Raw genomic sequence first — 17495 nt, forward strand, 5'->3', positions numbered from 1 at the left:
GAGTAGCTGGGACTACAGGCGCCCGCCACCTCGCCCGGCTAGTTTTTTTGTATTTTTTAGTAGAGACGGGGTTTCACCGTGTTAGCCAGGATGGTCTCGATCTCCTGACCTCGTGATCTGCCCGTCTCGGCCTCCCAAAGTGCTGGGATTACAGGCTTGAGCCACCGCGCCCGGCCCATAATAAAAGTTTTGTACTTCTTCTGTTAAATTTATTTTTTAGTATTTGTTTTTGATCCTATTGTAAATTGCTTTCTTAATTTTAATTATTTTTGGATTTTGGATTTTTTATAGCTAGAATATAGAAATTTAATTGCTTTTTGCATATTCATCTTATATCCTGTAACCTTGCATAACTCATTTTTTAGTTCTAATATGTATTTCTTTTTAAATTTTGAAATAACGTGTATGTGATAAAAAGGTAAAATAAGGCCAGGCGCGGTGGCTCAAGCCTGTAATCCCAGCACTTTGGGAGGCCGAGACGGGCGGATCACGAGGTCAGGAGATCGAGACCATCCTGGCTAACACGGTGAAACCCCGTCTCTACTAAAAAATGCAAAAAAAAAACTAGCTGGGCTAGGTGGCGGGCGCCTGTAGTCCCAGCTACTTGGGAGGCTGAGGCAGGAGAATGGCGTGAACCCGGAGGCGGAGCTTGCAGTGAGCTGAGATCCAGCCACTGCACTCCAGCCAGGGCGACAGAGTGAGACTCCGTCTCAAAAAAAAAAAAAAAAAAAAAAAAAAAAATCAAATAGTACCCAAGGGAATATAAGGAAAAGTGAATCTTCTGCCCTCTCACCCCTGCTCCCACTAAACTAAACTATTGTTTAGTTTTTCTTAAGCTGTTTCAAGCTGAAGAAAGGAGTGGGATATTAAAAAACAGTACTTCACTGTTAGCTAAATATCTTTTTTGTAGACAGGGTCTTACTCCATAACCCAGGCTGGAGTGTAGTGATGCAATCATAGCTCACTGCAGCCTCAGCCTCCTGGGCTCAAGCTTTCCTCCCACTTCAGCCTCCTGAGTAGCTGGACCACAGGTGTGCACCACCATGCCTGGCTTATTTTTTTAATTTTAATTTTTGTAGAGGTAAGGTCTCCCTGTGTTGCCCAGGCCAATCTTGAACTCCTGGGCTCAAGCAATCCTCCCACCTCAGCCTCCCAAAGTGCTGGGATTACAGGCGTGAGCCACTGCACTGGGCCTTCTTTTACTATTGCCCTTGTGCTTATTTTTTTCTTTTTGAAGGATTATATATAAGTCAACTAGACTCCCTAGTTTATTCTCTTTTTACTTATACTGTTAAGAAAATGAGACTTGGAATGTGAAACAGATGTGATTCCTGATCTGATTCTGTCTTCAGGGGACAGAAAAACCTTTGATGTGGCAGAAAGACATGGGTGTTTGGGTGTTTATACCTGGAAGAGATTTCTTTTTTTTTTTGAGACGGAGTCTTGCTCTGCCACCCAGGCTGGAGTGCAGTGGCCAGATCTCAGCTCACTGCAAGCTCCGCCTCCCGGGTTCACGCCATTCTCCTGTCTCAGCCTCCCAAGTAGCTGGGACTACAGGCGCCCGCCTCGTCGCCCGGCTAGTTTTTTGTATTTTAAGTAGAGACAAGGTTTCACCGTATTAGCCAGGATGGTCTCGATCTCCTGACCTCATGATCCGCCCGTCTTGGCCTCCCAAAGTGCTGGGATTACAGGCTTGAGCCACCGCGCCCGGCCACCTGGAAGAGATTTCTTACCCCTAACATGGTCTTTGTTGAGACAAATGAAAAATAGTACATGGCTACAGACTAGGTTTGTGCCCCTGAGGACTGGAAGAAGGTTACTGATGATTAATGTTCGACTTTACCCTTAGTTTTTTAACCCCAGTTGGGTCTTATCCTGGATTCTTTCCATTTTTAACTGCTTCTGTTGGCATGCTCTAAATGTGAGAGTTTTAATCGTTTGCTGCGCTTGTGGGCAAACAGTAAATGGTCAGATAAACACCACAGAATATCAGAAAATTAACAGGTTTCAAATTGCTATTTGTAAACCTAAAGGCTAAAAGTAATATGATTAAATAGGCAAGTATATGTGGTCATTAAAATTTAAGTAGGCAAACAATCAGATAATTGTGTATGTTGCATATTATCCTGATCTCTTTCAGCACAGTGTTATCTCTGGGAATAAATTATTAGATATATAAATTACTTTTATCTCTGAAACATCGTGTTGAGTTTACCAGTATTACAGCCAACCCCCCAAAGCTTTCTGTTTGCCATAGTTTAATTTACTAAAGAATATATAAATACCAGTGAGGGACAGGACAAATTCAAAGAGGCATTTGAACCCAAAATTATTTCTTAAAACCGCTTGAGGCCGGGCGCGGTGGCTCAAGCCTGTAATCCCAGCACTTTGGGAGGCCGAGACGGGTGGATCACGAGGTCAGGAGATCGAGACCATCCTGCCTAACACGGTGAAACCCCGTCTCTACTAAAATACAAAAAACTAGCCAGGCGAGGTGGCGGGCGCCTGTAGTCCCAGCTACTCGGGAGGCTGAGGCAGGAGAATGGCGGGAACCTGGGAGGCGGAGCTTGCAGTGAGCTGAGATCGCGCCACTGCACCCCAGCCTGGGCGACAGAGCGAGACTCCGTCTCAAAAAAAAAAAAAAAAAACGCTTAAGTTAAATATATTCAAGGAAAAATTCATGTGTGAGTTCTTTTTTTCTTTTAATGGAGAGGACCAACCATGTGGCTGCAGGAGAACAGTAGGGCTTCAAAATACAAGACTTAGTTTTGAAGGGGTGGGAGTGCCAGGCAGAGGACTAGGAGAGGCTGGTCATGAACCAGAGTGCTGTGTCCTGGACAACCTCCTTGTTAGATGGGCAGAGGTGTAGGCACTCTAGAGACCCTCCTGGAGAACCCTGCTGAGAGGTTCCTCGGCTATGGTAGAGCCACTGATAATTCTTCCTTAGGGCAAGTGTTCAAGGCAGGCCAACTTTATTGGCTCCATGCCGCAGCAAGTTCTCTAAGCTCAGTGGGCCTCAGTTTCTTTATATGTGAAATGGGGATGGTGGTGTTTGCCTCAAAGTATAGTTTTAAAGACTAAATAACTTATCATTATTACTATTTTTTTTTTAGAGACAGGGTCATGCTCTGTCACCCAGGCTGGAGTGCAGTAGCGCAATCTTGGCTCACTGTAGCCTCGAGTTCCTGGCCTCAAGTGATCTTTCCTCCTTGGTCTCCCAAAGTACTAGGATTATAGGCATGTGCCACTGCACCTAGCCTGTGTATGTTTTTAAGATGAGCTTACTTGTTCAGTAACAATAAAATAATATATTTTGATTTCTTTTTTTTTCCCCAGAAAGTCTATTGTCAGTGATCATGAAAAAGCTTTGGGATGCAGTGTGCAAGCCTTCATTTGTTTTGTTTTCATGCCTTCAAACAAAATTTTAAAACCATCTGGGCCTGGCACGGTGGCTCACACCTGTAATCCCAGCACTTTGGGAGGCTGAAGCAGGTGGATCACCCAAGGTCAGGAGTTCGAGACCAACCTAGTCAACATGGTGAAACCCCGTCTCTACTAAAAATACAAATATTAGCTGGGCACGATGGCAGGCGCCTGTAATCCCAGCTACTCGGGAGGCTAAGGCAGGAGAATCGCTTGAACCTAAGAGTTGGAGCTTGCAATGAGCCGAAATCACGCCACTGCACTCCAGCCTGGGCAGCAAGAGCAAGATGCCGTCTTAAACAAACAAATAAACAAAAAAACTGTTTGAACTTAAACCCCAATAATAGTAGATATTTTATTTTCCAATCAGTTGTGTTTACAGAATTGTCTACAGAATGTCTTTTGATATGACAATGGCTGAGAATTCTTTGACAGGTTTTGCAACTCAGATTATTTCTCAGAGAATCTTGTTTACCTTCCATAGCCCCTTTGTTTACTGAAAGCAAAATATTCTTTGTTCCCTTGAACCCCAGTGTTCCTGCCATTCTGGATGTCTCTGTGCTGTGGCGTGGGGCCCTTTTTGGGGTGGGATATAGCCTGCTAATACATAAGGAGGTGGTACTCCCATTGAGTCTATTTGGCATCAATCAGCAGGCAGGTTTGCACTGAGTAGTACTAATCCCAGCTTGCCCAAGCTATTGTGGTTGTTGTTCTTTTAAAAGCATCATCTTTTTTTGGTTTCCTGGCCTAAAATTTCAGAAGCGGGAAGTGGGGGTTGTGGATGGTGAGTATAAGAGGGGCTAAACCTGGTTGTCCTGGCTTGAAGTAATAGCAGGAATAATAGGCTTGTCAACTTTGATCCCAGCTGTTATATTCTACTTACCAGCCTCTCTGCTGAACCAATTGGAATTTGGTGGGGACTCCTCTGAACGGCTTTTCTGAGTCCTCACTTTCAGGATACTGGTAGATGTGTCCAACAAGTATCTCCCATTCCCAGCAGGGATCCTTTTGATTCTTGGCCTTCCCAAGAGCCTCAGGCCTGGGACTGGCCACTTCGGTCCAAGCAGTGTCTCTAGTTTGGCATCACTGGACTACTCGAAGGAGCAGGACTCTCAGCTGTTATGAGTGATGCTAGAAGCCAGGCACAGTGGCTCACGCCTATAATCCTAGCACTTTGGGAGGCCGAGGCAGGTGGATTGCTTGAGCCCAGGAGTTTGAGACTAGCCTGGGCAACACAGGGAAACCCCGTCTCTACTAAAAATACAAAAATTAGCTGGGTATAGTGGCATGCACCTGTGGTCCCAGCTACTCAGGAGGCTGAGGCAGGAGGATTTCTTGAGTCTGGGAGGTCAAGGCTGCAGTGAGCTGAGATTGGGCCACTGCACTCCAGCCTGGGTGACAGAACGAGACCCTGTCTCCAAAACAAACAAACAAACAAAAAAAACCACTCACACACACAAAAGTGATGCTAGGGAGGCCTTTGGCAGAGAATAGACTTCCTTAAGTGTGAATGTGGTGGTGGTTCTTCTGGAAATGGAAATCAACAGCCCTTTGTGGAGGGGCTTTTGCACAGAATACATATATGAACCATAAAGAAGTCCCATTTCCTCTCTCTAGGTTCTCTTCATACAAGAAATGGTAGTTAGCTCCATTGTTTCCTCTGAATATTTTCCTTTGTTTTCTTTCTTGAAGGATTGCCACCAACTCCTGTCCAGCTGCTCTATCCAGTGTCCCGATTCAGCAATGTCAAATCCCTCCAGCACCTTTGCAGATTCCGGATACGACAGCTCGTCAGGATAGATCACATCCCAGATCTCCCACTGCCTAAGTACAATGGGGTTCTTAGGGTTGGGACAGGAATGAGTAAGGGGGTTGTGGGGAGGTAACAAATTCCAGTGAGGCCTGCAAGCTACCTTCACAGGCAGAGTCTGGCATAAAATATTTGCAGACATCATTCTTTCACATTTCCTATGTCTTAGCACCTAACTTTAGAACTGTCATATTGCAGCCAGAGGGAGGAAGGTGTGTGTGTCAGCCTCCCTTCTGCAGTCTCTGTGAAGAATAGAGTAGAAGTGGTAAGGGTAAGGAAGACAGAACTATAATAACTGAGAAAATGGAAATTGTGTTAGGTCTCTACCATGTAGGGAATGAAGAAGAGTTGAACAAAGGAGTTACTTCTTTTATATTTTGCATAAAAACCTTTTGTGTATATCCCTCATCTGTTTTTCACAGACCTCTGATCTCTTATATCCGAAAGTTCTACTACTATGATCCTCAGGAAGAGGTATACCTGTCTCTAAAGGAAGCGCAGCTCATTTCCAAACAGAAGCAAGAGGTGGAACCCTCCACGTAGCGAGGGGCTCCCTGCTGGTCACCACCAAGGGTATGAGCTCTCCGCCTCACTGCCCAGCCACATTTCTTACTGGGCAGTCATCACCATGCATTGAGCCTTGGGCCCCCTCCCTGCATCTCCCAACATGGATAGCCCCGATCGAAGCATTTGCCCATAGAATGACAAGATCTGACTGTGGAGTCCCCAGGGGCATACACCCCATTTGGGAGAAAAGCAGACAGACATGAAAGACATGAAAGCAGATTGCCAGGAAATGTGCAAGCTAATCACTGAATGTGAGCAAGGAGGGGGACACCCAAGTGTAGCTAAGAGTGCAGCCTCTGGCAAGGAGAGGGTAATTGAAAAAAATAAAAAGAAGAGTGCAGCCTCCTCTCATAGGGACTTGGGCTGATCTCCCTGATACCACACAATTGGCATATAAAGCAGGAAGCTAAAGGGAAAGGAAACTTCATCAAAGAGAACACAAACATGCCTTTAATTGCAACAGGCATGCACTTCAGTGAGACTCCACCATGTCCCACAGCTTGGAATATGGGGATGAAGAAAAACAGCCCACTCTTCTATTTAGAGTTCCATTTGGGCCATTACAAAGTAAATTATTGAAGAGAATAAGTGAATTAACTAAGGAGTTCATTTATCTACGAGGCTCTTCTCCCATCATTACACAGTTCTACTCATTTATTTTCCCATAAAATATCTTGCAATACTGGTTTGTGCAGATGAATTCCAGTTAGTCTTTTAAATTGCACTAAAGTGAACATTGTGGGGCCAAGTTCCTGAGTAGGGAACACAGTTGCCAGGGAGCCATGACTTTGGTGGTGGTGGTGACAAGCAAGATTGACTGCCAGTGTGCAATGACTGCTTTCTTCTGGTGTGAATCCTGGAGTAGATGTACAGTCTTATCATTTCTTCAATTGTATGCAAATTGTATGCCTTTGGAAGTGACTAAACATCTAATGTCTGGTGTCTAGGTGGATTTCTCTGCATGATGGCTTTGCACTTGAGATTAGGCTGAGAGGTAGAGAGAGCACTAGGGAAGTCCACCTACCTGACTACCCTTGAAGAGTAATTAGGCCATTCAGTTAGAGGACCACGTCTGTGGGTGCAGTGCTGTAGAAGAACCCACATAAACAGGGAGCACATTCAGAGAAGGGCCTTGTAGCATTGGAGAGCTCAAACTTCATCATATAGGAATAAATGGCCTAGAAAGAAATGTGATTAACCTGGAGCATGGAGGTTTTAGGGAGGGAGAGCTGAAAGATGCATTTGATGGGTTTTCCTGAGAAAGAGAGTGATTAACCTCCTCTCTGTGGTTCCAGTGGGGAGGAAGTTCAGCATTACGCTTATTCTTTGCCACAGGCAACAATCCTGATGTCACAGCAAAAAGAGATCCTGAGAGTTCAGTTCAAACCTTTGCCAGTGCATGACTGCTCCCAACACTCAAGACAAGTGGCTCCCCACCGGCCTGTTCCTGATCATGCCACACCCTTTCCAGCTGAGGCAGGGCCTTTATACCTGTAGGTCCCCTTGCCCAGAATGCTCTGGTCCAAGGCCCTCCCATATCACAGCAAAAAGAGACATGGACAAGGACCAAAATGAATGTAGTTACAAGGAACTAGATTTCAGTCCAACGTTAGAAGAACCTTTTTAACAGAGAGGTCCAAAACTGGGATGCTTTTCCTCAAGAGCTTCCATTCAGCAGATAGCTGTATATTTGTATTTGTTTGGGACCCAGTGTGAATTGAGAATAGAGTGCTGAGCAAAGCAAAGGCCGTGTTCTCACTAAGCTTCCCTTCTAAGGAAAGACAGGCAACAAACACGAACATAAATGAATGGGCTAATTTCAGGTGACTGTACAGTGTTGTGAGGAAAATAAAACTGGGTAAAGTTTAGTGATTAGTGGTGGGGTACTCCTCTAGTTTAGATAGTCAGGGAGAGACTTGCAAGGAGGTGCCATTTCAGCTGAAACCGGAATATCAAGGAGCCAGCCATGGGAGTGCCTTGGAACAGAACATTCTGGGCAAGGGGACCTAGAGGTATAAAGGCCCTGCCTCAGCTGAGAGGGACGTGGCATGATCAGGAACAGGCCAGTGGGTAGCCATTTGTCTTGAGTGTTGGGGGCAGTCATATATTGGCAAAGGTTTGAACTGAACTCCCAGGATCCCTTTTTGCTGTGACATCAGGATGGATACCTGTGGCAAAGAATAAGCATAATGCTGAACTTGCTCCTGCTGTAGACCCTAGGAGCCCTGGATAGGGGGGGATGTAACACTTCCCAAGGGAAAGGTCTTTTTTTTTTTTTTTTTTTGAGATGGGGTTTTGCTCTTGTTGCCCAGGGTGGAGCGTGATGGTGTGATCTTGGCTCACTGCAACCTCCATCTCCTGGGTTCAAGCAATTCTCACACCTCAGCCTCCCAAGTAGCTGGGATTATAGGTCTGCACCACCACACCCAGCTAATTTTGTATTTTTAGTAGAGATGGTGTTTCTCCATGTTCGTCAGGTGGGACTTGAACTCCTGACCTCACTCAAGTGATCCACCCACCTTGGCCTCCCAAAGTTCTGGGATTACAGGCATGAGCCACTGTGCCACGTCGGGAAAGGTCTTTAGGGTATGAAATTTGTATGACTTCTGGTTGTTCAGACTGATTTTAATTTGGGAGTTCTGAATGGCCTACTTGGTCTATGTGTGCTGTTACCTGTGGAATTTCATGCCAGGGGGTTTGGAGTCAGACTACAGAGTAATGGCAAGAACAGTGCCTGTCTCAAGTCGGAAGGTGGACGCAACAGTGGCCTTTGTGATTCTGTGTCAACCCTGTCCAGTTGACAGAAGCTGCAGAAATACAGAGCTCTCTGACCAGGCATGGTGGCTCACGTCTGTAATCCCAGCAGTTTGGGAGGCTGAAGCGGGCAGATCACAAGGTCAGGAGTTTGAGACCAGCCTGGCCAACATGGTGAAGTCCTGTCTCTACTAAAAATACAAAAATTAGCCAGGCGCAGTGGCACATGCCTGTCCAGCTACTTGGGAGGCTGAGGCAGGAGAATCGCTTGAACCCAGGAAGCGGAGATTGCAGTGAGCCAAGATCATGCCATTGCACTCCAGCCTGGGTGACAGAGCGAGACTCCGTCTCAAACAAAACAAAACAAAAAAAGAAATATAGAGTTCTTTCTAGGCAGGTTCAAAAGGGATTACTCCAGGGGCTCACTTCCCTTTTCAGTCCCTAGAGCAATTGAGCCTCAGGGAAAAAGTAGGTAGGAAACGAAGGGGTTAGGGAAAAGGAAAGAGAGAATTTATGCAATGTGGTAGGATATATTTATTAGTTATTTCAGGACCTTGTTTTGTCATCCAAGTCATAGGCTGCTCAGGTCCCCCTGACAAAGGCCACTGCTGCATCCCTAGTCACATGTGGCCCTCGTGGAAGCATTCAGCTCTCCAGGCTCCATTCTCCTTTTGAGGTGTGTTGCTCCACCTCCAGTGTCTGGCTGTTCTTTCACTCCATTTTGGTTCTATTCTGTTGAACTGTTTTAATTTTTTTTCCTTTTTTACCTAGGCATTTGGTTGCCAAGCTCCAGCTTTGAAGAACCAAATTAAGCTACCATGAAAAGAAGAGGAAAAGTGAGGGAACGGGAAGGTTGGGATTCTCTGTTCAGAGACTTTGGTTCCCCACGCAGCCCTGGGGCTTGGAAGAAGCACATGACTGTACTCTGCGTGGGGCTCCACCTCATACCCACCCCTGGGCATCTTGGGACTGGAGGGGCTCCTTGGAAAACTGGAAGAAGTCTCAACACTGTTTCTTTTTCAGAAGTTTTGTTTTTGATATTTGTATTACTTGATATGGAAAACTCACCTTGAAGGCAGCTGGGGTTTGTGCCCGTTGGATTGAAAGTGGTGTGAAGGGTGAGCAGGTCCAAAGAAGGGGTGGGAGGAGGCGACGGGACGGCCATTCAGCTGGTGCCAAAGGCAGAGTTAGAGTCTATGCCGTGGGCCTGGAAGATGGGAGGAAGGGCCTGAGGTTTGCAAAGGACTGAGAGTTCCTGAGGGAGGGGGAGTCTGCTTCTTGTTGCCATGGGCAGCTGTGGTAGGAGCAGGAGAGAAAGGAGGGTAGGTGGTCTCGAAAAGAATATTGGGCAAAACCTGGCAATTGGCCTTGGCTGGGGGAAGTAGTGACTCCTGCATCCTTTTTTAAGGTTTAGGAATCTGAGTTCAGAAACACCTCTCATGGAAGCTGTACTAGTTGTGATTTACTTAATTCCTTAAGTTCCATGACCTGAAGTTAACCCATTCTTTCTCTGCTCTCAACCCATTCCCCCCTTGAGATAACTGTACGTGTCACTCTGGTCATGGTAACGGCATCCCTATTGCTTCTGCCAGCTGTCAAGGCAATTGTGTTTCTCATCACCTGGGCGGTTCAGAGCCAGTCATGGGCTGCTGAATTTAATGGAGCATGCTTCCAGGTTCTTCATGGCAAACTGTACTCATGACTTAGGAGTCAGTGTTACTTCCATGTGCCTGTCAGCTTGTGAGGGGGAATGTGGAGGAAGGTGAGAAATGAAGCTCCCACAGTTGTGCTCTTCCTAGAGAAAGCTCTCAGAACGCAGCCCTCACAGGATTTCCTTAGGTCAGAGGAGAGCATCGCATCTCATGTTTTTAGGTTTATTACTGCTGTCCCACTTCTGAGATGGGAGGTAGCAAGGGCTTCTATATCTTCCTGTGTTCATTCTAGCAACCCAGACATTTCCAGATCAGATCTTGCTGGTCTCCACTCACTGGAAAGTCTATCAGGTGCCGATTTGAGAGCTGCCTGTCTTCCGGCTCTCAGGAGGAGCGAGCAGAAAAACTCCAATGGTCTTTAATGGTTTCTGCAGCTGGCCATGGCCAATTCATATGACGCTGTGAGTTTGCTTTCTTGTAGAGCTGCTCTGGGGAGAGGTTTGCTATCGAGATGTAACAGTGGAGCTGTTGGGTCTTCATGACTCCTTTGCGTGTGTTCCATGCTTATGGCTGCCTCATCTCACAAGATACTAATGTCAGGTTTGTGGCTTCCTGATGGTTTAGGTGGGGCCCCAGTGTCTTGGTAATTTATAGGACCACCTCATCTGGGAGCATTGCCTTCTTCCTTAGTCCTGCATGTAATAACCAGTCTTCCTCCTTGTAGCTGAACAGGGAGGAAACTTGCACCGTTACCTGACCATGGAGGGGCGGCCCACAAGATGAGCTTTGTACCATAAACACAGCCCACCTCTGATTTGTCATATGGTACCTCTTCTTTTCTAGGCTTCCATGGTAGTATTATCAACTATTACCAATTAAGCAAGATTATGATCACAGAAATTGGCTTAGCATGTGAGTGTTGCCTCATGTGAGAGTACAAGTGATATAACTCGCCATCTTGCAGGAAGTGCCACCCTGATATAGAGCCTGAAGTCTGGAATCCATTGAGATCCTTGGGTGGCGGATATGCAGCCTGGGAGCTTTCTTTTTTTGTTCCTTTTCAACCACTCATAATTTTAAGATTATTTTTTAGTGTGTGTATGCCTGGCTTTGTGCTAGATACTGTAGAAAACAAAAAAGGTAAAAGACGTAATCTGTGGCCTAAGGGAGCTTTTAGGTGACTGCTGCACATCAAGCAGAAAATCAAGGACCATCTAAAGACATTTATAGTAGATAAGATCAGGGTAGACCAGATGGTCTGGGAAAGTTCTGTGCCTCTGAGGTTTTGGGTTGTAGTTAATGGCAGGACAGACAGTGAGATGAGAAACACATGAACAAAAGCAAGGAAACAAATCTGCATGGCATGTACTGAACAGTACACAGCCCTGTTAGAGCAACATGGTTAAAGAATCCTTTCCAGTGCAGTTGTCTAGATGGAAACTTCTCAGCCACCAGGCAGACCTGAGTGCCGAGGGTTTATGCTGGTTAGGTGGAGCCCAAAGCCCAAAGGAGTCAGCAAGGCTTCTGCCCATTGCCAGGGCCTCACTATGGTCAGCTCAGGCCATGTGAGGGAGGCAGAACCTGCACACCCCTTATGTTACTGGGGTTTCTTCTGGAGAACTCATACACTCAGGTACAAAACAAACCAACTGAGGAGGTGTGACCCAACCTCACCACCCACCTTTCTCCTCCTGGGGAGGGTCGTGTTGAACTGTGTCTGTGATCTGTCGGTGCACTGGTCCCAGCCCTGGCTGCAGCCTAGTCCTTCCTCTGTGGAGTGGGCTGCAAAACAGCAGTGCAAGAGGAGACAGGTGTGGGTGTTTGGTGCCTGCATGGGTGGCCTTGCACAGAGCAGTTAGAGGAAGATGAGGAGGAGGCATGGGGCTGGACCAGCTCTCTGGGATGCAGCCTGGTCAGAGAGTAAATGGAGCAGAGGAACAGGTGCAGCAGCTGGGGTAGCACTTGCCCTTCACCTCCCCGACCAGGCCCACCCTTCCTTCACCAGTGCTGTGTAGAGCTCATTTAAATGTATTCCTTTCTAGGTCCGGGCGCGGTGGCTCACGCCTGTAATCCCAGCATTTTGGGAGGCGGAGGTGGGCGGATCACGAGGTCGGGAGTTCAAGACCAGCTTGGCCAAATAGTGAAACCCCATCTCTACTGACATACAAAAATAAGCTGGGCATGGTGACCTGTACTTGTAGTCCCAGCTACTCCGGCGCCTGAGACGAGAATCATTTGAACCCAGGAGGCGGAGGTTGCAGTGAGCTGAGATCGCTCCACTACCCTCCAGCCTGGGCGACAGAGCAAGACTCCATCTCAAAAAAAAAAATTTTTTTCTGGTTGTATTTTCAAGTCACAAATTGGAAAAGGCTTACATCTAGAGACCCACTATTGATTGATTTCTAAGTTGTGGGTGGGTGAGACTAGTGGCTTCAGTGCCTGTATAACCCTCACCTGTTTATGACTGATCTACTGTAACCTTCCTCAGGTGGAGAGCCAGTGTGAGCCAGTGACAACTACTGCTACAACTTGCTGTTACTTGAAATTTGTGTGCTATGTTAAGAGCATAGGAGTAGGCGGGTGGGGGTTTTGGTGTGGGCACTAGATAAGGGGGTGGCAGCTGGCTCTTTGGGACCATTGGTGCTGACCTTGGCCTGGTCACCTTTCACTTTACCTAGGTAAAGTGAATGTTACATCCTGGAACCTGAGCCGTGGAGGTGGCACCACCTCCCTGAGGAGAAAGGTGTGGCCAAGGGAAGCTCCCGCATGGCTCCTGCTCCTTCCGCTTCCCTGCATTTCACTTGGGCTAATCATGTAAGCTCCCCTTGAGGTTGGGGATGGTGTGGAGATAGCTGCAGACACCACTGTAACAGACATCCAGGAAGAATTGGGGAGTGGGGGTAATTCTAGTTCCCAGGCCTAGAGGTGAGAGGTGGGAGTAGAACCAGAAGTGCCCTGGAATCCAGCCTTGTCAGCCCTCACCCTGGGGCCCCCAGGAAAGCATGGCATGCTTGAAGCCCTCTGTTCCCTGCAGAAAGTGGGGAGAGGAGGAGCTTTTCCCTTCAGTTAGAGCTTTCCCTTCCCTGCTGCCTCTCTCCCTTAGCTTTGGAGCCCTAAAGTTAGTGGACGAGACACTGGGATAAAGCTCTATGGCTGCTGGAAGGTCTGAGTCTGTGTGTGTGCGTATGCGTATGCGTGTGTGTGTGTGTGTGTGTGTGTGTGTGTGTGTGTGTGTCATTTGCAGAAGTCTTGCTACCAGTTGGGATGTTAAGAGCATCTCCACTGGGTGGAGACCTGGCATTTGTTTCCACTTTTAAGAGAATGACACGCCCCCTGTCATGTAAGGGAGGAGCTATTGAGTTGGACATTTTCCCTATGGGAATCCTGGGTTTGGTTTGTGGGAAAGGAGGGAATGGAGAAGTGATTTTTATCTCTAATCATCAACACAGCTGTTCTTCCACTGAATTTGTGCTATTGCATACATGTAGCCATCTTTCTTTTCACTGCAGCAGTGTTTATCAGTAGTTCAAAATGATTTATTTGCTCCTGGGGAGTAAAACCTTTTTTATTAAAAAAAGAAAAAAAAAAAAAAGAAGAAAAGTGTGCCCCCCTCCTTCGCCATGATAGCTATAGAATGATTGGGCCACAAAGGTCAAGTCTGCATGTCCCTGTGGTAGACCCTGCTTTCACATTGGAGCCTCCTCGCTCAGCACAAAACAATCGGAGGCCTTGAGAAAATGGAGAGCAAAGTCTTAGGAGCAGTGAAATGGGGGTTGGATCATAGAGACAGGCACTGGGGACTCGGGTACTGCAGTTAGGAAAGTAGCGTAAGGAGTTGTACTGAAAATGTTGATTCTCTAGTCTGCCAGAAAAGGACTTTTCTTTACATACAGATTTCATACTGTCTTTGTCCTTTTCATTGCTTCTTGACCTTCCTGGTAGGTGTCGCTCAGTTTCTTCCTGTTTTCCTTCCTGTCCTCTCCACACCTGCTACCTGCTATCCTGTCCCACTCCCATCTACCTCCCGGGAAGCCAGCCCTGCATGCTTAGTTCATGACCTGCTTCACTTCCATTTCATTTCTAGCCATTTCATTTCTAGAGGCTTTAGAGGGGACCTGGAACCGCTCCCTTTGCCTCTCCTGCCCGCTCCTCCTCAATGCCAAGAGGCCTGGAGGGGCAGACAGAAAGCTGCTGGCCACGTGGGAAGACGGGCATGTTTGGTTGCAGCTGGACTGCGATCGTAGTTCCTCCTGGAGATCGAGTGTGAGGAACTTAGGACAATCTTCCTCAGACTCTGGGATCATCACATACCACACTGCCCTGCTCAGAGCTTTGTCCTGAGCTCCCTAACCAGCTCAGGTGGAGCAGAAGCCTGGTCTCACTCCTCCATCTCTGGTGCTCCCTTGGGTAGGGACCTGCCCCTTACTCTTAGGCCCAGAATCTTGTCCAAGGGACAGGTAGGGTCCAGGTGCCACTTTGGGTAGCTGGCTGTTGGAATGCCCAAACTGGTGCTGCCTGTGGCATAGCCACTGCTATACGTTTTTGGTTGTTTTTAAGAAACTCGATGAAGAGGGGTGTCATTCTTGGCTTGGGGTGGTTGCCAATTTTTCACCAGAAAGGGAGCCACCCCCTGCAACCACTTCTGTCCCCGTTAGCCCCCCTCTGACCTCCAAGCCAAAGTGTGGCCTGGCTTTTGTCTTCCCATTTAGTTTTCCTCTTTTGCCCTTCCTTTTGTGCTTAATTTATTAAAATAGTTGCTGTATAATTTATTTTCATAAACTATAAAAAAATACTAAATGGTTAAAATAGACTTGCAGGCCAATCTTAAATGGGGTGGGGAGTCTGAGGGTGGGATGGGGAAAGGGAAAGAGGTTTTGATATAAACAAAACAAATGCACTTTGGGTGTGTTTTGGTATTTTTCTGGGGATAGAGGAGGTGGGGTTAGGGATGTCCCTGTAGATTAGTTCCAGAATGGGGTGTCTGTATATACTGTATTAATAGGCATGTTTGACTCTCATAAAGGGACATTAGTAGCTGCTGCAGGTCCTGTTTGGAAACCCCATGTACAATTCCCAGTTTTTTGTAAGTGTCGGTGCGAGAGACATTTGACTCTTGTGTTTGTATCTCCTTTTTATGATTGCTGTACCTACCCATGTCTTTTTGGGGAGGGGTGAAAAGAGATTTGAAATAAAAATGTTTAGAAATTATTTCATGTTCTTTGGGTTGGTGTTTTTCACTCCCTCTCCCATCTCATGTGACTCCTGATATGCCCCAGTAGGATCTGATGACCCAGCCCTGGGGAATGGGTGATCTTTGTGATGTCAGCCAAGCAGAGTGCACGCAGCACTAGGCTTGTCAGAATTAGAGGTGCTGAAAAATCCCTGAGGCTAATGGCCACTGCTCAGAGCTACCTTCTCCTTCCCTAGGAAGTGCAGGAGCATTGCAGAGAGCTTTCTGCGGCTGAGTGCCTGTGGCCTTTTTGTCTTGGTGAGCAGTAGCGTGGGGCTCTACCTAGGGAGAGTTCATATTTTACCATAGCAGTCATTCCTAGTATTCCCCGTGGCTGGCACCAAGGTTTTTCCTAAGTTTAACCCATAGCCCTTCTGCTGCCTTTCTAGCCTACTGTTGCTTAAGCTGTGCTTTTCGGAGAGAAAAGGACCAGGTTGTTCCTCTGGTTGACAACGTGTGTATAGGCATATCCCGGGGATTCTGTGGGTTCCGTTCCAGACAACTGCAATAAAGTGAACATCACAATAAAGCAAGTTGCACAAATTTTTTGGTTTCCCAGTGCATATAAAAGTCATATTAGGCCACGCACGGTGGCTCACGCCTGTAATCCCAACACTTTGGGAGGCCGAGGCGGGTGGACCACAAGGCCAGGAGATCGAGACCATCCTGGCTAACACGGTGAAACCCCGTCTCTACTAAAAACACAAAAAATTAGCCAGGCGTGGTGGCGGGCCCCTGTAGTCCCAGCTACTCGGGAGACTGAGGCAGGAGAATGGCGTGAACCCGGGAGGTGGAGCTTGCAGTGAGCCAAGATCACGGCGCTCCAGCCTAGGCGACAGAGCAAGACTCCGTCTCAAAAAAAAAAAAAAAGTTATGTTTACGCTGTTGTGTGTAATCTTAAAAAATAATGTACATAATTTAAAAATACTTCATTGCTGAACAACACTAACGATCATCTGGGCCTTCAGCAAATTGTAATCTTTTCACTTGTGAAGCGTCTTACCACGATGTTGATGGCTGCTGGTGGATTAGAGTGGCAGTTGCTGAAGGCTGGGGTGGCTGTGGCAATTTCTTTTTCTTTTTTTTTTTTTGTGAGATGGAGTCTCGATCTGTCTCCCAGACTGGAGTGCAGTGGCGCAATCTCAGCTCACTGCAAGCTCTGCCTCCCAGGTTCACACCATTCTCCTGCCTCAGCCTCCCGAGTAGCTGGGACTACAGGTGCCCACCACCACGCCCGGCTAAGTCTTTGTATTTTTAGTAGAGACGGAGTTTCACTGTGTTAGCCAGCATGGTCTCGATCTCCTGACCTCGTGATCTGCCCGCCTTGGCCTCCCAAAGTGCTGGGATTACAGGCGTGAGCCACCACACCCAGCCTATTGTGGCAATTTCTTAAGACACCAATAAGGTTTGCTGCATTAATTTGACTCTTATTTTCAAAAAAGATTTCTCTGTAGCATGTGATGCTGTTTGATAGCATTTCCACACAGTAGAACTCCTTTCGAAATTGGAGTCAGCCCTCTCAAATCCTGCTGCTACTACTTCTTTGTTGTCATTTCAACAAAGTTCACAGCATCTTCACCAGGAGTAGATTCTATCTTGAGACTACTTTCTTTGCTCATCCATAAGCAGTAACTCCAGACAGATGTGATGGTACATACCTGTAGCCCCAGCTACTCAGGAGGCCAAGGCAGGAGGATCCCTTGGGCCTAGGAGTTTAAGGCCAGCCTGGGCAGCATAGCAAGACCCAGTCTCGTCCCTTAAAAAAAGCAACTCCCATATGTTTTAAGTTTTATGATAAAATTGTAGCAATTCGGTCACATCTTCAAGGCTTCACCTCTAATTCTAGTTATGCTGTTACCACCACATCTGCAGTTACTTCCTCCACTGAAGTCTTGAACCCCTCATAGTAATCCATGTGGGTTGGAATTAACTTCTTTCAAACTCCATGTTGATACTGTGACCTCTTCCCATGAATTATGCATGATCTTTTTTTTTTGTTGTTGGAAATGGAGTCTCGCTCTGTCACCCAGGCTGGAGTGCAATGGCGCGATCTCGGCTC

The 17495-nt window shown here is 47.0% G+C and overlaps 1 protein-coding gene across 3 annotated transcripts in view; it reads left to right on the plus strand.

The window, feature by feature from the left end:
- SOCS7 (suppressor of cytokine signaling 7) overlaps window positions 1-15414 on the plus strand; it is a 57632-nt gene extending 42218 nt beyond the window's left edge. For all 3 annotated transcript variants that reach the window (XM_017878985.1, XM_017878986.1, XM_017878987.1), the window contains 3 exons: window positions 5116-5251; window positions 5656-5806; window positions 9326-15414. In XM_017878985.1, coding sequence (XP_017734474.1) covers window positions 5116-5251; window positions 5656-5776 — 257 coding nt within the window. In that variant the 3' untranslated portion in view covers window positions 5777-5806; window positions 9326-15414. The remainder of the gene's footprint in view (window positions 1-5115; window positions 5252-5655; window positions 5807-9325) is intronic.
- The last annotated feature ends 2081 nt before the right edge of the window (window positions 15415-17495 follow it).

This window comes from Rhinopithecus bieti, unplaced genomic scaffold, assembly GCF_001698545.2.
Source record: "Rhinopithecus bieti isolate Rb0 unplaced genomic scaffold, ASM169854v2 scaffold_10685, whole genome shotgun sequence".
In the NCBI taxonomy this organism is placed as follows: domain Eukaryota; kingdom Metazoa; phylum Chordata; class Mammalia; order Primates; family Cercopithecidae; genus Rhinopithecus; species Rhinopithecus bieti.